Below are 20091 nucleotides of genomic sequence, written 5' to 3' on the forward strand. Positions count from 1 at the left end.
GGGACCCCAAGGTATCTAGTACTGGGATTTAATTGAGGATGGGGAGGAAGTTGCTGCGGAGTAAGCCAAGTCCCAGTGTTGAAACAGGATGCTTGTGAGCCGGGGGACATCTAGACAGGCTGGCTGGGTTAGGCAGCAACCCAACAACCAGCTACAACAAATCCAGCAACAGTGCTAGAGCCTGACCTCACTTGGTCCAGCAGGAGGTGAGGGCATGTTTGGAGCACATCATGCAACAGGGCAGTGGGGATACGCCTGCAGCGAGCATGGATTTGTTGGAACTAGGTCACTGGACTGTATCTTGGTCAGACCTGTGGCAAGCTGAACCTCATTGTGTTATATTCCTTGTGCAGTCAGTGTATGATTTTCTCCCCACTCCATTGAACCCTTTCTGCTGGGACTCCTGTTTAGACCCCTGCTTGATTTTTGTGTTCTGGGACTGGGATTCTAGAGCATATCCTCAGCTGCTGTCCAAAAGCCCTGGGAGAGGGCCGCAGGCCACAACAGGACTCCTCACAACGGCCCAAGACTGGCAGCTGTTGGTTGATGGGGGAACAGCTCTGGTTCCCTAAACCCAATAGAAGTCACCACGCTCAGAGCAGATACAGTTCTGCTGTCAGAAACATCAAGACGGTTGGTGATGCTGGATCTCACAGTTCCTAGAGAAGACTGGAGGAGGCCACTGCGAGGAAGACGGAGCATGTCCTTGGCATCACGGGTGTAAAAAGATCTTACTCATTGCTATATTACAAAGACCCAACGTTAATCCATCATAAAGCAACATTTAGCAAAGTTACAGTGGCAAGAAGAAACTTCCTTTTCAGAGGCAGAAATCTTGGGCAAAACCAGGCTCATGAACAGCCATCTGCTGAAACTGCGTAGGGCTTGAATTATTACTGCATTCTTACACACGATCCCCACAAGGGTCTCAATATATTGGACTTCAAAATTATTTTTTACATGCTGCTGCTAAGGTTAATCAACACATAGCAAAATACCTATGCAAAATTTCCATTGCCCATGGAAATCTATCTGACTCAACTCAGACATACGTATATGATTGCTGAACAATGATTGTAAAGTATTAGTTACAATGAAATTAGTCACATTTATTAAGGCTATATAATATTAATTATATGAAGTAGCCAAATTTATACTCGCTAACCTGGCTACTTTGCAGACTTCCTTTATCACTCTATCTTAACCTACAAATAAATATATACATGTATAGGCCTACTGTATATATTATTTTTTAACCATTTTCCTTAAGTCAAAAGGTGACAAAACTGAATTTTTGGATTTATTTTGGTGTGAGATATTTTTGAAAGGTACACATGGTACACATAAAGGTACACATAAAGGTACACATTGTCCCAATCTTTTTTATTATTATTTTTATTATTATTTCTATGTGGAAATGTTAGTGGTTATTATACCAGGCAGTGAATACCTCAGGTTGTACCAGAGGCAGGGGCACCGGCTGTATGACACACAGGGCACAAGAGTGTAGGATGTTGTGATTAACTGCATTCCTGTGAAAATATGCAACAACTGGTGAAAGAAGCTCAAAGACATCAAAGAAAAACACAAAATTATTAAGCAATAAAATGAATGCTTCTTTTTAGATGAAGCTCAGATTCTTGCAAAACATTATCTATTATTTCAAAATGTAATTATTGTATCTTTGAGTTATGCAAAATCTGTAACAACATTGCATAACTAAAAACTAACTGCAGAGAAGAAAGGGTAATGGGGTATTTGTATGCAATTCCATTTGCTAATATAGCTAATTGTAGCCTATTTCAAAACGGCTCAAACTTTTAAATGATTGGTTAAAGATGGAGCTCAGTGCTAAACAAATAACAAGTGGGTTTGCTTGTGTGCACGTGTGGGTAGACGCGACAATGAGCGCGCGCTCTACTGTTCGCTCGCTTCATTCATTGCTGAAGGTCCTCCTGTCCACAGAGCTGGGAAGACGAGGCTTCATATCGCGACCATGAGGGGCTCATGCCGCCCGAGACACACGCGGGAAAGGGCAGGTAGAGTGCAAACTCCTGCTCAAATCTGACTTTGTTATGTGTATATTGTCTCTTTACTCTGGTGACAGTGTGTGCAGCAGTGAGTGCTACAGAGCAGCTGTGCTAGCGAGCAGATGAAGTAAACAAGTCTGTGTCACGTAGGCACGCTTCCAGGGTCTGACAGGGGCTTTACATACAGAGGTGGAACAGACTGCGGCACACAGCCCGGAAACACGGGAAAGACGTGGTGTGTACGGTTTAATAAACTGGGAAATAGTTGGTAACTTTGCGAATGCTAAGGATGCCTTGGTAGTAAATATAAGCCCTCACTATCTGCTGCTCAACCTGGCTTCAGCTGCTGGTTAGCTAGCTAGCTGCTAGGCTGGTAGGATGTAAACACTGAGGGCTTCTAAAATGACATAACATCATGTCTACAAGATACACCAAAATCGAGAGGTTTTTTTGTGGAATTTCTACATTATTTTTATTTTTTACCTTGGACTTTAATTCTGTACAATTGTAATATAAGTTTCGATCTGCCCTTGCATGCATGTTGGAAGGAGAGAGTAATACTTACTTTATAATTAGGTGCCAACTTTCCTCTTTAAAACATGTTGAGGAGCTCCCTTATGTGGTTCATAATTTACATTAAAAGAACACAACAGTCTTTGTTTCCAAGAGAACTAAATATGCTTTTGATTGTCTTAAGTTATATGCTTGATTTGTTGTGTCTCAATGATTCATCTTGGTTTTTTTTAAGTCACATCACTTCAGACACTTACTGTAAATGTTGCTTTATTTGTTCACAACGTGTGCAGCTGGCGATGAGACAGATGGAGGACAGAGTTCAATGTCTATTTGGGTATTGTGTTAATTTGGTTCCAAAATAAGCCTGAGTGTTGCCCTCATTGAACCTATAAAAGTTTACTTTGGCATGCTTTAATGTCAGCCTCTTGTATTTGACCTGGGTTTAGGGTTCCACTTCGAACACTTCTCCTTTTATGAAAGAATAATGTTTATATGAATGGCGTCTTGAACAAGGTTTTTAATACTTTCACCTATATAATTCAATGACTCATTTGTTAAAAGAACAGGCTGTTGTGTAATTCATCTTGCAATGTAGCATAGCATCTGGTTAACATGCTGTTTTGTTGACATAAACCTAGCAGGAAGGACAAAGTCTAGCAAGGTCTCTGTCAGACTTTGAATCCAGATAGAGGGATTCTACTCTGTTCCCTTTATATATATATCTTGTCACAGGTGTTTAAAGGTCTGCAGCTGAGCTGGTGTGGCAGATGTACAGGGGATGAACAGAGCTCAGGCTATGCTGCTGCTGAGTAGGAGATGTGCACTGCTGGCTGACTGTCTGCCAACACAAAGAGGTGGAGCCAAGCAGAAAAAACAGGAAAAACATGCTATGAAGTAACATACTTGCCTGTTAGTGGAAGCTAGTTATTTATTGTATGGAAATATGAAACAGATACTTTGTGATTTGGTGTGTTAACAGTTGGCTTGGATATTAGCATTTCCCAACTGATATACATTTGATGTTAAGAAGACACTGGTTGTAAGAGCACTGCCTTATCTTTTGTCTCAAGAGTGCACATGTAGCGCATATGTGTTTATAACTGCAGACAGAGAGAGATCTGCTTTAGTGTTTGCAACAGACTCGGCACAGATTATATCCTTACATGCACCCTTCAACAGTAGCTTTAAACCCTGCAGGATATTTATCTGCATGCCTGAGAGACTGCCTCTCACGTTACCAGCTGCAGATTGCTGCCTCCTTTTGCCCCTTTTTTTTCACTTTTGTATGTTACTCCATAATCCTTTTTTGTGTTTTTATCTCTCTCTTTAGCCGACCTCTAAATAAATCACTCCTTCTCATCCTTGTTCACTGACTCACTCCACCTCACTCGCTCGCTGCAGCTCCCTCCCTCCCCGCGTCTGCTCTCTATCTGGGGGAAAGTTCACCAGCACATTCAGAATCTCATTATAGGCTTCAGGCAGAGCTGTAGCTTATGTGTGTGTGGTGACTATGCAGTACAAGTGTACGCCTGCATAGTTTACTCTTCTAGCAGATGTTTTACATACATGGGCATTTAAGGACTGTTATTTTTGCAATGTTTATGTTTGAGAATTTCGCTGTATGTCTAATCTTGCTTCTTTAGGCTCTCTCCTGTCATCCTGTCACATATAACACTACAGGGAGCAATAGACAGAGTCAGGATTACATAGGATACAAAATAGTACTGAAAATGATATTTACTTTTTTAATTTGGTTGGTCAACAATACATTTCTTAAAAACGTATTGGATAATCAAGTAATTATTTAAGTTGCTAGTGCAGTTAAAAGACACAAAACAATCTGTCGGCTCCTTTTAAAGTTGTCTTTGGATTTCATCATGAAATTATTTTATTTGGGTTTGAGTCTCTAGATAATAATAAACCAGGATCAATATGGCTTCACATTTAGCCTCTAGGAAATTCTGACTTTTTAATTTTTTATTATTGACATGTAAGTAGGGCTGGGAATCTTTGGGTGTCTCATGATTTGAATCGATTTCGATTCTTGGGGTCACGATTCGATTCAGAATTGATTTTTTCGATTCAAAACGATTCTGGATTCATTGCTCCATGGATTCAAAGTCTATTGATGAATTAGTACATACTTCAGGATCTACTCCAGTCATCTGTTAGACTGGCTGAATTTCTTGTTGCTCTATTTGGCATTAAAGAGCTAGCCTTAGCACTCAGCAGGGAGTGACTGATAACCCCCCCCCCCCCCCCCCCCCCAAAAAAAAAGAAACAATACTATTTAGAGCTTTTAAAAAAAAAAATCATTATTTTTAAAATCGATTTTTGGAAGTTATGAATCGATTTTAAATCTTAGAAGAAAAGAATCTCGATTTTTCCATAAATTTACTTTTTTCCCACCTCTACACGTAAGGGTACAGTGTAAGATGGTGCTGGTTTGGGAGGAGGGGATTAAATATGTAACACAAATAGTTTATATGTTTTTATTAGTGTATGTATAATCATCTAAGTGTATGATCCATATTTTCTTTACCTTAGAAGGAACTCTTTCAACAGAGGCATTGGGGCTTGTCCAAGGAGTCCACCATGATACACCACCATGTTTCTACAGTAGCCCAGTACAAACAAAGCAGAGCAGGCCTTTGGTGTTTTCTCATGAGGCTGTGAGGAGTGGTAATTAATTGTTTAAATTTGTATTGTTTTGTTAGATTTTTCCAGGTACAAGTAAGAATATAGAATAGAATAAATCTGTATTGTCCACCAAAGGTGGACATTTGCCTGAGGCTCTCAGTTGATTGTGGATGAACTTCACTGGCCTTCAGGACACAACATAATAACTGGCCTGCTGGCCCAGACTCCTGATTAAAAATATCTGGGCCAGCTGATTACACGTTCCACTGGCCCGAGCCAGTTAGAATACTGCCTTAAAAATATAAAACCATTATAAATAATTCATAGCTTCATACCACTTTCCTGTGATACCAGTGTTTTGTAAGTGACTCTTGTGAGATCAACTTGTTAATTACTGCTACAGCATCAACGTTTCATAAAGGCCTCTGAGCTCGTTTGTCCACGTGTGCCTTCAATAGCTTCACTGCTGTCACTCTCTGATAAACTTGAATGGTAAAATCTTTTTGAAGGGGCGCTGGATGTGCCTAGTCTAGTGTTTATGACATGCGCCCTATTTACTGTAGGCTGTAGTCCTAATTACAGAGGCCGATGGGTTTCAAACTATTTCCTGTCTCTCTTCAGCTGTCCTATCTAATAAAGTCAAAATGGCCTAAAAAATTTACTTGAATTCTTTTTTTTGTTAATACCACAGGTTCCAGCCATGAAAACCTGTCAAAAACAACAACATTTAGGCCAATGTAAAGAAAATCCCCTGAAGAGTCGAGGGAGAGTGATATTTTATATTTATATGAAAAGAGAACAACCAGCCAACTGAGGAGGACATGGAGGAAGAACTCAGTGAATTAGAAAAAGGTTTTCCATAAAGTACATTTAGGAAGCTGTAGTTTAAAATTGAAAACAACATATAGGAAGGGGTCACCAGCTGAAACTAACAAGCAGGGTGTGAAAGTAGGAAACCATAGACTAAACATGGCCTTAGTATCAGTAACGTCACCCTTTGGTTACTGAAGCAGACTTTTGAAGCCCATCGTAGGAAATCCACATATTGAAAATGTTGTCTTAAACTAACTTTCGGCAACCTATCAGGCAAAGAGCTGGAGCTGGTCTGTCAGTCAGATCAGCCATGACCCTTATTATGAATAACTCTTACCCTTCATAAAATGAAAATGAGGATAATTAAAACAAAATCACCCCTCCTTCAGTGCGTGTCGATAAAGACATGAAATATTCAGACCAAAATCTATTTTTTGTACCAAGCTGTAAACATGTTTATTCTGCTGTAAAAATTGACATTTTAATAAGGGGCGCATTTGTGACCTAAGCCTCAAGTGGACATTAGAGGAACTGCAGGTTTGTACACTTCTGCATTGGCTTCATTTTTCAACACTGAAGTTGCCACTTGGTTGAAACTGAGGTTTGAAGCTTCATCGGACTTAACTTGCAAAATAAGTTATTCATACATTTTTTTTAACTTGGGAATTAAGGCGTGAACTGGCTTATGTACATGATGAGGGCCAAGTTAAAAATGCTGCCTAAGAAAGTAATTTCTATTATATAAAAGGGGAAACATTTGAATTAAAAGAATTAGAGTAAATTAAATCTTAAGCTCAATACTTTCAAAAAAGTGTATGTGCTTTATAGAATTATATATTTTTTATGAAATGTATTAATGTTTTACAGGAGTTATATCTCATCCAAATGATTTCCCAATGTATGGATACTGTATTGAAGCAGTCTAAGTTAAAAATATGTTATTAATAATGGTGGGTTTGTTCTCATGTGTCTTTACTGTTTTGAAAACAGTTGTAGCTGTTGACATATTGTCAGGGGAAACAACTGTCACAGTAGATGCTCAATGTTAACACACCTGCCACAAGGATACAAAGTGAATTTCAAACTTCTTACCATACCAAGTAAGTACACAGCGACCCCTAGTGTCATAACTTGTACACTTGCATACACCGCAAGCTTTTAGAAATACAAACTAAACTTATTTTATTATGTAGTTATACACTTATGGATCAATCACTTAAGAAGTTGATTCACGAATGATGGAAATAATCAATTATTGGGACCCTGAATAGTGTTTTTGCAGAACGATGTTTTCCATCGATTTTCTAAAGAAGAGCCAGCTGACTTTCTCTTGGTTTGTTTGGCTGTCTGTGTATGTAACTGAAGTTGGTGCTGACTTTTTTTACACACCGACTGTGTGATGCGCTCGTGGGGCCCGTGGCTGGGCCGTGCACCACGAGGCTACACAGTTTTTCATGCATACGTTTATCTGAGTTGTCAGCAGTTAGCACGCCCTCCGGTTCAGAGACCGGCCTCCCCCATTGGCTGCTGTTCCTCTCATCTCCTCTATGATTGGCTCAGCTCAGAGCTGCATTCACTGCTCATGTGCACTGCATGTGAATGGCTGACAGGTTGTTATTCTTCTGACATCTGTTTTTCCTCGATTCTCTTGCTCCTTTGTCGCACATTTACGGTATCCAAGGTGTTGTCTAAGAAAGCCGGTGTCCTAGAAATATATGCGAGAGGGATTCTAGGAATTGTTTTGATGCTTTTACAACACAAAGTTGACATACATAAAAAATAAAAGTACCTGCTTCCCATTTCTTAGGATAGGATAGGATAATACTTTATTGGTCCCCAGGGGGGAAATTCGGGCGTTGCAGCAGCACAGACAAGAAAGCTCAAAATACACATTAAACAGAATAGATAAGATAAATAAAAATAAAAACAGGGGGTATATACAAGTACAAAATGAATGATGAACTTAACTGGGGGGAATTGAGAATTGAGACAGTTTTTGCAGAGAATGACAAGATAAAGTGACAAGTGATGATTAAAGTGACTCGGTATGATAAACAGCAGCAATGTAAAAACAGCAGTAAAGAGAGGCAGTGTTGTACCACAGTAATGCAGAGTGCTGTTATATAATATAATGTAATATAATATAATATAGTGCAATATGAACAATATAGTGTAATATAATGAAATGTTATATAATATAGACTAGTATAATAATATAATAAACATATATAGAATGTAAAGTATATATATATTGATGCTAAATAATAATAATATAATATAGTATAATAATAATAATAATACAATGTTAGTAATGATAATAATGAAGCAGGTCATGTGGTAGTGTTTTATGGGGGTGAAGTTTTGTGTCTTCATCCATATCTTTCTGTGAATAATGAATGGTGCATTTGTTTATGTAATGTTCAAAAAAAGTTAGTCTCCCTCCCTTTATTTAAAGATTGTGATCTGTTTTAATGTTGGATTAAGCCTTGAATTTGGGTTATTTTGCCAAGCATGGCGTTTTCCATTGATCTCCAATAACCAACTCCAAAGACGCAATAACCACTGGCATAGATCTATTTATCTATGAAGCACTTACCGGAAAGCTACCATCATATATCACCTCCTTGTTACATCTAAGCCCTGGTTCATTTTTAACTCGTTCAAGTGAGAGACTGGTTCTCCAGGTTCCTCATGCCAGGACTGACCTGCGGAAAGTGAGGTGATGTGTCATGGTTAAAGTGCTGGGTAAGCAAAGTCGCATCCTGTACCAGACTCCTTGTTTTGATGTCACAATATCCGGCGCGCGTTTCCTCCAGTCGTTACGGTAATACGAAACTGCTGTTTCTCAGCTGATATGAGGGATCCATCCCCCCCCCCCCCCCCCCCCCCCCCTGCAGAATCAAGACTTCAAGGGCTGAAGCCCACCGCTGCACTTTCAGACTAGGAGAGTAACATGAGTGATCGAAACCGCAGGATGTTAGACAACGATGAGTTCAGGTTGGAGACTTCCCCGCGGGAGCTCACGCAGAACCCGCTCAGGAAGATCTGGATGCCGTGCAGAAACGGACACATAGCTCATAGAAGGGGTGAGATGCAGCTAACCGGCATGTGGGAGCTGATGCTGGACATTTGCTAGTATTCTATGTATTTTATTTATTTTTCACATATTATTTCAGACTCGTTCTCATAGACCCACCTTGTCCAATAATTGAAGCTGTTGTTTTAGATATTGCGCACTCTTAAAGTAATGAGCAGCATCCTTTACCTTTGGTGTTTGACAGTGTTATGCGTCATGTCCATCTATCTGCCGTGTCTCCAGCTCCTTGTTTCAGGCGCATATAGCTACATTTGAACCGTGAAGGGGAGTTCATTTTATGAGATAAACTAATGAGACAAGCATGACTAGACTGCACCCAGGTGGACCAGCACGTCTGATGCTGTGAACGTTAACCCTTCAGTCTGGATGTGACACTGAGCAACTGGCTTTTCTCCCTCTGCTGGTTTTTGCTTAGTCAAGCTCTCTTCAGAGCTGCATCCCTTTTAAAGCAGGGTGCAGCTGGATCAGCCCTGCATCCGGCACCAGACATTTACCTGGAGTATACAAATTATATTTACAGCAAAAATACGTCTTCAATTCCAAATCGATGTCAGGTATCTGATTTGTGACTACAACGTTGTTAATTTAAAATGTTCTATTACCAGGCGTGTGGCACTTTGTAAACAATTATTTTTAATTAGCAGATTCTGAAATTGCTTTTGTGTTTGATTTACATAATACTAAAGAAGCTTAGTATTTTGATAAGAAATAATACTTGTTGAAAAAATATTTCAACAAGTCCCTCTCTCTCCCTCTCTCTCTCTCCCTGTCCCTCTCTCTCTCTCTCTCTCTCTCCCCCCTCTCTCTCTCCCTCTCTCTCTCCCTGTCCCTCTCTCCCCCCCTCTCTCTCTCTCTGTCCCTCTCTCTCTCTCCTCCCTGTCCCTCTCTCTCTCCCCGTCCCTCTCTCTCTCTCTCTCTCTCTCTCTCTCTCTCTCTCTCTCTCCCTGTCCCTCTCTCTCTCTCCCTCTCTCTCTCTCCCTGTCCCTCTCTCTCTCTCCCTCTCTCTCTCTCCCTCTCTCAGTATGTATGACAAATTGTCCAACCATCATTGTGACTGTTGGACTTCCAGCCCGAGGAAAGACTTACATCTCAAAGAAGCTGACGCGATACTTAAACTGGATAGGTGTGCCAACAAAAGGTAGAAGCTTCAGCCTCACCACACACATAACATACTTATGTTTGCAAATCACTTTTCAGGAGGGAGCAGTTATACTTGTCACTTTATATATTTTTTTGGAATACACATTTTATTATATTTTCAGAGCTTTGAAGAAATACCATCAAACCAGAAGAATGAATAATGAACACTGCATATCCTACATAAAACACACAACGATAACAGTTTTTAAAAAAGAGCAGCTTCTCTTAAAAAGCACAAAGTGTGTTATAATATTGATATAAGGAAAACATTTCAAAACAGCAAACTGCTGTAGCATAGAGAGATTCACCACATCAGTCCTTTGTGTGTTTCCAGGTTTCATCAAACAAACTTCTTCTGTAAAATCTCACTCTCTCCACATGTAATGCTTTTAGTTTTTCACTGAATTACACAATCATACACACGGGTACAGAGTCTATTCTCTCTGCTTGCTGCATTATAATTTTTTCAATAATCATTTCAAACAAAACAGCCATTTATTTATTGTAATAATATGAGGAGTTTGTTTCTCCATGGATGACTTTGAGTAGATCAGGTTCCCAAAAGCCTAACTGCATATTTTGTCTGTAACAGAGTTCAATGTTGGCCAGTACCGCAGGGAGTGTCTGAAGATCTACAAGTCCTTTGAATTCTTCCGTCCAGATAATGAAGAAGGCTTAAAAATCAGGCAGTAAGTGTGCTGACAATGCAGTCTGCTATTTTCAGTCCGGGTAGTGAAAAGAATGAGATTTTCTTCTGCTTCTTCTGAAGTCTTCTGCTTGTCTGTTGCCCAGGATTTGACCATCCTGATAAACAGACAGTGTTTTAAGGATCTGCACCCATCTAAACTTCAAATGAAAACCTGATTGAACATTATTTTTAGGGATTCAAGAATAATAGAGAGTTTATTTCTCATTTCAAAATCTTTTAGTACATGGAAGGGAGACAAATCAGGTGCTCAGGTCCCATTCAAAGAAAGCAATAACAGAAAATAAAATCGTATATATAAATAGTTTATATATTGTGTACTTCTAATTTAAAAAAATAAGTGGTCACTGTAAGTTAGTAGGTGAGTGAACAAACATATTGTTAAAAACCTCATCAGTACACTTGACTGTTTTCCTGCTGTCCTCTCACAGTCAGTGCGCCACGTCAGCTCTTAATGATGTGCGACAGTACCTGAGTATAGAAGGAGGACAGGTGGCGGTGAGTCTCTATGACAAATGATTAAAAATTACAGCCCAAAGATTACACATCAGGGCTGCATAAGAAACATCTTCTTACTCCTGTTTTAGGTCTTTGATGCCACAAACACAACCAGAGAGAGGAGAGGGACCATCGTCAAGTTTGCTGAGCAGAGTGGGTTTAAGGTACGTGAGCCAAAGAACAGTTTAGTCAGATTTAACCATTCTCTGCAACTTCATAATCTCAAAATGAATTCATTAATTCATTTTCTTTTGAATCCAGGTGTTTTTTGTAGAATCTGTGTGTGAGGACCCAGATGTCATTGCACAAAATATAGTGGTAAGTTAAGTCCATTTCTCTATTACATCACTCATATTTTTGAAATAAAATAAAAAGGTCTGTAACTATAAAGAAGATGGCTGTTTCATAAGTGTGGTTTCACATGGATATTTCGTCAACATCTTTAAGTGATGTACTTCAACATTTGGCAATATTTAGGCCTTTTGAGTAGGTTCTAAGTCATCCAGGTCATGGTAAATTTGATGTTTTATCTCCTTTTGGAGGAGAGGTGAAACGTCTTCTAGCTCTTCAAACAAGTCCAGTTGCCTTCGGGTCAAGCTTGGAATGTAGGCCTTTTGGCACAGGCCAAGAATATTTTCAGCCTCTTTTTTGATGTACACAAACATGCTCAATGTCTAAAAAGCCAGAAGTGCTTCAGACAGCATACTTCCTCCTCTCTCTGCTCACATCCTCTCTCTGTGTTTCCTCTCTTTGTAGCAAGTGAAGCTGGGCAGCCCAGACTACATCCACTGCAACACAGAGGAGGCCATTGAGGACTTTATGAAGAGGATCAAGTGTTACGAGTCGTCTTACCAGCCTCTTGACGAGGTTCTTGACAGGTGAGGACACACAAAGAATTTACTCCGATCTAAATCAACAACCTCTTCAAATCACAGACGGTTAACTTGACTCTGTTGCTGCAGAGATCTGTCCTACATAAAGATTATGGATGTGGGTAGACGTTACCTGGTGAACCGTGTTATGGACCACATCCAGAGCCGAATCGTCTACTACCTGATGAACATTCACATCACACCGCGCTCAATCTACCTATGTCGCCATGGGGAGAGTGACCTCAACATCAAAGGACGGATTGGAGGAGACTCTGGCCTTTCTGCGAGAGGAAGAGAGGTTCGTTACTGTGTGCTGTGAGCCAGTCAGGAGTTCTAATGTTATCAAAATAACCTAGACGGATGTATTTCAAATAATTTGAAAGACAAATTTAAGGATGTATTTGAAGTGTTTTCCTAAACGGTCTCTTTCCATCTAGTTTGCCAAAAGTTTGGGGGAATTCCTCCAAGACCAGAACATCACAGATCTCAAAGTGTGGACGAGTCAGATGAAGAGAACGATCCAGACAGCTGAGAGCCTCGGAGTCCCATATGAACAGTGGAAGTCTCTGAATGAAATCAACGCTGTATGTTGATTCCTGTATTCCTCCTGATGATTGCCTTTAAACGGATGTGTGTGCACTCAATGTAAAACCTTCTTCTTCTGTCTTTACAAAGGGTGTATGTGAGGAAATGATGTATGAGGAGATCCAGGAGAATTTCCCTCTGGAGTTTGCACTGAGAGACCAGGACAAGTACCGGTACCGCTATCCTAAAGGAGAGGTGAGAGTCTGATTCTTGCAAGTCTCTAAACTATCTCTTAAATTCCCTCAGAGGTGCGAGGATTGGTCATTTTGTTGATGTGATTCTGTGTCAGTCTTATGAAGACCTGGTGCAGCGACTGGAGCCTGTGATCATGGAGCTGGAGAGGCAGGAGAATGTTCTGGTCGTTTGTCACCAAGCCGTCATGCGCTGTCTTCTCGCATATTTCCTGGACAAGACTGCAGGTGTGAAGGACCTACATTACGATTACTTAATAAAGATTCATGTCAAGACTTTTATCAAATCTTACTCTGGCTATATTATATGAAAAACTACTGAGCGTGATTCCAACCTAAAATAAATACAATGAATACACCGTTACCCTGAAACCTTATGAGGTTTAATAACCTTAATAATAAAATGTCTCTGTGCCCACAGATGAGTTGCCTTATCTGAAGTGCCCTTTGCACACTGTGTTGAAGTTGACCCCCATGGCTTATGGTGAGTAGCTTTTGCAATCTTGTTCCACAATTTAAAAAAAGAAAATGAATTTGAATAGATTTGTAGTTAGTCTTGGTCTTAAACATATAAAAGATAATCCTGTCTTATGTTTGAAAACAGTCTTATTGAAAGTTCTGTGTTTAAATTTTACTTTTGCTCTTTTTCAGGATGTAAAGTGGAGTCTGTGTATTTAGGGGTGGACTCTGTGAACACACACAGAGACAGACCAGAGGTAGGTATCCCAAGAAAACACACAAGAGAGTTCTCTGAGAACTACACACCATGGGGACTTTTTTCTGTCTGCATTTGCACCGCCATGGTGTTAGCTGACATAAACCTTTATAATTATTATAGCATATACGAAATATGGCAATAATAAATTAATTACTATTACAATTAAAATGATAATATTAAAAGCTTTGAGTACCTACTCTGAAGCAGGAAATAAACAGGTTCATCTAAACAGGGTAAAATAGTTTACATTTTCAGCATTGCATAACAAATAAATAAAGGGATGGTTCCAACAGTTCCTAGAACTATGAAAAAGTTCCTACGGTCCGAAAATGCCTATTGACAACTTGAATCGACATCAGGGGTGATCCATCTCACCTTCTGTTCCACTCGTCTTTGAGCAGGAGGAATTCATTCAGGAAATGCTTGAACTTTAAAAAAAAATGTTTTTCTCTCTATTTGATTCCTGGAGTAGCGCATTGTTTTCTTCAAGCTTATTAAGGAGTACTAGTTGGTACTGATCCCTCCCTCTCTTCTTACTGCACAGAGAATGTAAATCTTTGACACACAGCGGAGGAAGCCGTGTTCAGTCTTCATCCACCTGTGATCCCTGAGAGCAACCCGACAACTGTGACATCTCTTAGCAGTTACACTCCTACCTCCATTCTGACTTTTTGTCTCTGGCCTTTTTTTTTTCCCTCAGGGGAGCAGAAATTGGTGGCATCATGTTGTTTATTTTCCTACATCATGTTTTTTTTCCACTAGAGCGAGCCTGAGTACAAAGCACACTGACACTTGAGAAAACGCACACAGAGAAAAGTGGAAGCACATCGAGAGTGAAAAAAATAAGAAAAATTGAACCAAATACAGAAATACTGCAAGTCACAAGAAAATGAGGGTCAAATGTGTTAAGTTTCTGCTTTTTAATACATTGAATTCATGATTTAGAATGTAATGTAATCTTCAGTAAAATGCTGATGCCAGATTAACACTTTTTTATCATTCAGTCAGATTTTAAACAAAAGATGTCATACTCATCTTATCTTTAAATACCTCAGACAGGTAGAAACATGAATGGACAAACACATCATGAAGTGACATGTCCCTGCTGTGTCCTGTCCAGTTTCATCACTTTTACTGTTTTTTAATGTTGTTTTCATGGTGACTCCCAGTATGTCTATGAGGGGTTGTGTTGTTTGTTTTTGTCTAACTGATCTGCATAGGGTGACAGACTAGTGAAGATGTTCTCAGTTTGCTTCAGTTGTCACAGTTGGAGTGCAGGGGAGCGTCTTATTGTTCCCAGTTTGAATTACTTTGTAGGCACTGCTGGTATTCAGTTACATTAGAACAATCACACTGAAAGCTAATAATGTTTCTTTAATGTCTTTAATAACCATGTAGAATTAAACATTTCTTGATTATAAGTGTTAACATAAGTGTTTTGTCTGAACATGAACCCATAAACGTGTTTAATATAACCTTGCTTTTATTAAACTTGTGTTTACAGGTGACAGTTGAAAGATACATTTAATGTCATTAAACATTTTTGCTGTTTTTTATTTATATATTTTTCATACCAGTTATATTTTTGTTTAAAGCTAATGTCTCTCTGTTGACCTGTTCATCATTGAATCATCTCCAATGTTGTTTACTGCTGGTTTTGAATACACATTCTTAATTTAATAAATCACATGGGACATTTTGTTCATTTTTGTGTTTGTCTGATAACTTAATGTTATATAATTTATATAAAAATCATTGTCTTCCTCCTGAAACATCAATGATTGTTTGATCTGTCAGCTTCTCCATTAAGTGTTTACAAAGTATAAGTAGACAGGCAGAGGGGGGTGGTGTGTAGGACCCTGAGGGATTTCTCAGTAAAGTATAAAGTAATAAATGAATAGTTACACAAAACACTTAAGTCTTCATTGTTTGAAGTCAACAATTAAAATCTGTCTTTGGTAAAACAGATTTAAGAGCATGTTTCTAATATCATTCAAAATCTGCCGTAAATAAATGTGTTTTAGGGAAAAACCGAAAAGAACAAAAACTGCCCACAGTGCTAAATACTTAATCAAATGAAAGGATGAATTTTTTTATGGGACACACTTCTCTGAGTGGATTGTTCAGTATGTTAAGGTCAGAGACGTTTTGTTGGATAATGACTCTGTCCTCTCATCCTTGTTGCAGAATGTGAACGTGCAGCGCACCACAGAAGACGCTTTGGGAACAGTCCCACTTCACTTCTGATTTCCTGCACTTTCTTGTTCAAGCCGAGGCTTCATCCGAATTTCTGTTTGGACCCACAAACAGCATTATGGGAAAATGGTGCTGTTCAATTCACTTGTACAGAGAATTGAGTTTGTTTTCCCCCCAGACTTACTGTAAAGCACTTTCACTAAATGTTTTATATTTTTTTTTATAAATGTGTTCTGTTCGTGATCTCTACTGCACTGCTTCCTGTAGATGGAGGCCCACTGAGGAAAGCTAAAAGAACATGCCAATATCTTTACATGCGTCTAATATTATTGTATGATGAATGATTCTCCCTCAACATTTGGCATATTTTGTCCATGATCATAGTTAATACCTACTGTAAAATACATTGCATACTGTGTCGACTTTTATGTGCTTATAAAGATGTTTTTATTTTATAAAAAAACTAATTTTCATAATCCCCATGAAAACTGTGAGGCGACTGTAAATCTTTTTGTTAAAACGCTCTTGATCAAAGTCCTCAATCATTTAATGTAATGAATGCAAGACACAAATGAAGGTTGGATATTAGCCCCCTGCTTTAAATGTGATAAGTTTATCTTCTCTGAGTGAATGAAGATCAATATTGTTCTTAAACATTCCCGAGGACAATTTCTGAGACAGCAAAGGGTGGAAACAGGCTGTAACAGCAGCAAGCACTCTTTTCTCTAAGATGTAGTGAATGTTCTGGGACCAAAAATCTTGAGATAAGGCCCTTTTTTTTTTTTTACACAATCATTATGTTAGAACCGAAACAATTACTGTTGGGGATGGGCTGCGTTTTTTTTTTTTTTTAGATGTTCGTGATGCTGTGACTATCTTCAGTCGCATGGCGGTTACTTAATGAGCAGCAGCATTAAACTCATGACTTTCATCTTTCAAATGCCCGTTTGAGAGTTTAACAGTATTGTGAAAACTGTACCTGCATGTTTGTCTGACGTGAGTTGTGTGTGCAAAACCAACATTTACTACATGCTGTGACCCTTTTTTTTTTGTGAAACTTTTCTTCGATATTTTTTATTGTACATTTCTGTACTAAAAGTAAGATTCCAAAGGCCTTGTTTGTGTCCAGCTGTCAAGTTCAAAATAAACACTTGATGTTTGGGGTTAAGACTGAGATGCTGTTTTTGCTTTGTAAAAAAAAAAAAAAAGGAAAAAAAATCATTACAATACAAAGCATATTCTTTATTAATTTTCACAAGTATTACAAGCCAGCATGTATATTTATTCTCATCATTTCCATTTACAATAGGGTTCGCTTTGTGTACTAACACAGGAAACATACTCCAATTGATTGCCCTCATGGTTTCAGATCTGTTATAACAGAAAAATACCTAAATTGAATGTATATGCATATAATATACATTTAAAAAAAACAACATTTAAATACGTTTTAAAATGTCAAATTACCCTGTGCTCATAAATATTGAAAACAAAATATGGTTTGAAACAGGACCAGACCTTCTTTGATGTTCTAATGGCAGAAACTAATGTGTGGTGAGAACATGTATTATATACAAACATCAATACTTCAGAGCAAAGGGAAACGTAAGTTTAAAGGGCAAAACACTCGTTGGCCTGTGCATGTTTATCTGCACGTCATCAGCGTCTCTTGATTGATCCTGCTTTGCCTCCTCCACCCAGTGATGTGAGCCCGCCACTGTGATGGCCACAATGCAAAAGGTTGTTTGGGTTTTCTCCCTTTCTCTCAGAACTAGGGACAACAAAATGTTTTCAAAATAACACAGCACACATTTCAGCAATGAGAATAAGATTGTAGAAACTGTAGAACTTACATTTTTTAGGAACTCCTCTGCAACAATACGAGCCCTGGCGTTGACAGACAGCTTCATTTCGCTGATCTCTTTGTCAATTTCCTCCATGAAATGAATAACAAAGTCCACCAGTTTATGTTTGTACATCTGCTCTGTGTGGAAGTTGGTAATGAGAAAACTGATGTCGTAGCCCTGCAAAATGAGGATGATGACAAAAGATGAGGGTCAGCTACACGGTGTGTTTGTATGAGCTGAATACAATGAACTTTAATCAGCAACAAGTCACACCAGTGTCAACAAAAAGTTCATGTTGGTTCCACTTTTCAGTTTTTAGCAGCTGAATAACTTCTCTATATTTGATCCTTTTTATCACCAACTTACCTCCACAGGTTTCCTCCTCAGAATGAAGAAGTTCTCTGCTCTCATCATCATGAAACGCATGAATTTATGGCACAGAATCTTTTCAATCTCATCCGCCTACAACAGCAGATTATTTCAAATGAATGACTGTCAAGTAACCATCTGTTAGTATCAGAGTCTGAATACATTACAATTGACCTCCTAACTGACCTGCTTGACAGCGATGCTGACTCTGACAGAGTTGATAGATCCCTCGATCAGAACCTTCTCCTTGTCGTTACGGCTGATGATCACCGGCTGGAGGAGCAACTCTTTACTACTCCTAAAAGTGGGCATGAAGAGATGAAGGTCAGATTTCAGGCCTCGCTTGGATTAAAGTGGCGTCAGAGTCACGGGTAAAGTTGCAGTATCAAACTCACCGCACTTCCACCTCTGGCTTGTTGTGTCTCTCCACCACTTGCGAGGAGAAATTCTCCAGGCAGAGGGCGGCCTGCAGAGTAGCACGCACTGCATTTAGATAAGGACGCAAGGTTGCCGTCTGAGGGAGACAAAGAGAGAAGAGTCAATTAAACTGACTGTTGAGATGCTCTGGAGATGTACACTCTTCACTGATTTCATTGCACCTGATAACATGACACAGAAAAGATCACTAACTACCTCAAGCCTTGACCTAGAATACTTTATCTTAAAGGGCATTTACTCCATGTATCAATGGGTTTAAGTACACAGTATAGAAATTAAAAAAGGTACATCACCAAAGCCCCCCAAAACTCTAAAGCACACAGGCTTTTGCTTTGGTTACCCCTAGAGCTGCAGTATTTCTGGCCTCAGGAGACCCACTCTAAGTACCAGCAGGCAGACTTATTCAGCTCTCCTACCTTCATCGAGGTGTCAACTGAAGTTGCCACAAAGACAGGAACAGAGAACCTTAAGACCACAATTTCTAGAAGCACATCCAGAGGCTCTGAACATATCCCATTCAGTTTAAATGTCCTCGAGGATTTTGGTCCCTGACCCAGTTTAGTATGGAAAAAAAAAGAGGTGAGACAGACTACACCTGGTTGGGTCCTGAGCTACCTCACACACAAGCTCTGACAACCCCATAGAGCTCTGCTCGATCAACTATAATATTACCATAGCTTAGGAAATATACAACCCCATCATCTGACAGCTGCTATCAGAAAAATGGTCAGCCAGTTAGAAAAAAATAGTAGTAACACAGGTGGACGAAATGATGTTTATTTAAAGAGGTGATTTGAAGGGACAGAGACTGATACAAGCCCTTATATCAGCTGGTTTCAGTGACAGCTTGCTACTTCATGTTTTCTCTTCTATTCTTTTCATCATTGTATGTCTAACAACGTGTTACCATGTGTCCGGACTATGTCAGACCTCACCCACCACCTCACCTCGGATCAGCACGTTTATACCTTTGACTGAATATCTTCTACTTCGCATGTTTTCTTTACACCGACTAGCTCACGTTAGCCTGATGGCTAATAGCTTTCCTGCTAAGCTAGTACAAAACACAACCAGAGGAAAGCGTAGCTGTCCCATTTCTAAATGATGCAGTATAAGACGAGCAGGAGTAATGCGTTAATGTCTATGAGGAATGAACGCGTTATAAATCGTGCTGTTAAAAGGAGTTTATTTTGCATATTAGTCTGATTTCTCTTACCATTTCTCTATGTGACGAGCGGCGGCTAAAGGCGGAAGTAGCTACACTGTCAGTGTCTTCCCGCGAGAAGACAGGAACTCAACTCTAACCCTATGCTGTCTCTGGAGAGAAGCGTGTCAAGAGAAGAAATAAATGAAAAGAGCATTTGAGACAAATCATGTTGTACCACTGTACGTTATGAATTTAATCAAATGGTTAACTATTTATTGATTTTTTCTG

At 39.3% G+C, this 20091-nt stretch overlaps 3 protein-coding genes across 5 annotated transcripts in view; 2 read left to right on the forward strand and 1 right to left on the reverse strand.

The window, feature by feature from the left end:
- The window catches only part of uroc1 (urocanate hydratase 1), a 62072-nt gene that overhangs the window by 13331 nt on the left and 28650 nt on the right, over positions 1-20091 (forward strand). The window lies entirely within an intron of this gene.
- On the forward strand, positions 1896-17170 carry LOC132977728 (6-phosphofructo-2-kinase/fructose-2,6-bisphosphatase 4-like). 3 transcript variants are annotated; one of them, XM_061042539.1, is made up of 14 exons: positions 1896-2039; positions 10118-10234; positions 10829-10925; positions 11374-11440; positions 11530-11604; positions 11702-11758; positions 12197-12318; positions 12403-12610; positions 12750-12896; positions 12988-13092; positions 13187-13316; positions 13510-13572; positions 13740-13804; positions 15994-17170. In XM_061042539.1, the coding sequence occupies exons 1-14, from the start codon at positions 1997-1999 to the stop codon at positions 16051-16053; spliced, it is 1356 nt and encodes a 451-aa protein (XP_060898522.1). In that variant the 5' UTR covers positions 1896-1996; the 3' UTR covers positions 16054-17170. The 3 variants fall into 3 exon arrangements, with proteins under 3 accessions (XP_060898522.1, XP_060898520.1, XP_060898521.1); XM_061042537.1 differs by lacking the exon at positions 1896-2039 and adding an exon at positions 8892-9085; XM_061042538.1 differs by lacking the exons at positions 1896-2039; positions 15994-17170 and adding exons at positions 8892-9085; positions 14351-14856.
- On the reverse strand, positions 17434-19958 carry arpc4 (actin related protein 2/3 complex, subunit 4). The gene is made up of 6 exons (XM_061042542.1): positions 19873-19958; positions 18614-18732; positions 18405-18516; positions 18216-18311; positions 17856-18026; positions 17434-17773 (listed from the first exon to the last, which is right to left on the reverse strand). Exons 1-6 carry the CDS (start codon positions 19873-19875, stop codon positions 17768-17770), a joined length of 507 nt encoding a protein of 168 aa, XP_060898525.1. The 5' UTR covers positions 19876-19958; the 3' UTR covers positions 17434-17767.

Source organism: Labrus mixtus, chromosome 7 (assembly GCF_963584025.1).
Source record: "Labrus mixtus chromosome 7, fLabMix1.1, whole genome shotgun sequence".
Lineage (NCBI taxonomy): Eukaryota > Metazoa > Chordata > Actinopteri > Labriformes > Labridae > Labrus > Labrus mixtus.

Excerpts from the sequence above, each read along its gene's own strand:
- LOC132977728 (XM_061042537.1), top strand. The coding sequence starts at position 8,953 with ATGAGTGATCGAAACCGCAGGATGTTAGACAACGATGAGTTCAGGTTG. Across the intron at positions 11,759-12,196 it reads TCATTGCACAAAATATAGTG|CAAGTGAAGCTGGGCAGCCC; the intron begins GTAAGTTAAGTC and ends CTCTCTTTGTAG. Across the intron at positions 12,611-12,749 it reads TTTCTGCGAGAGGAAGAGAG|TTTGCCAAAAGTTTGGGGGA; the intron begins GTTCGTTACTGT and ends CTTTCCATCTAG.
- arpc4 (XM_061042542.1), bottom strand. Across the intron at positions 18,312-18,404 it reads TCAGCATCGCTGTCAAGCAG|GCGGATGAGATTGAAAAGAT; the intron begins GTCAGTTAGGAG and ends CTGCTGTTGTAG. Across the intron at positions 18,027-18,215 it reads TGAGGAGGAAACCTGTGGAG|GGCTACGACATCAGTTTTCT; the intron begins GTAAGTTGGTGA and ends CTCATTTTGCAG.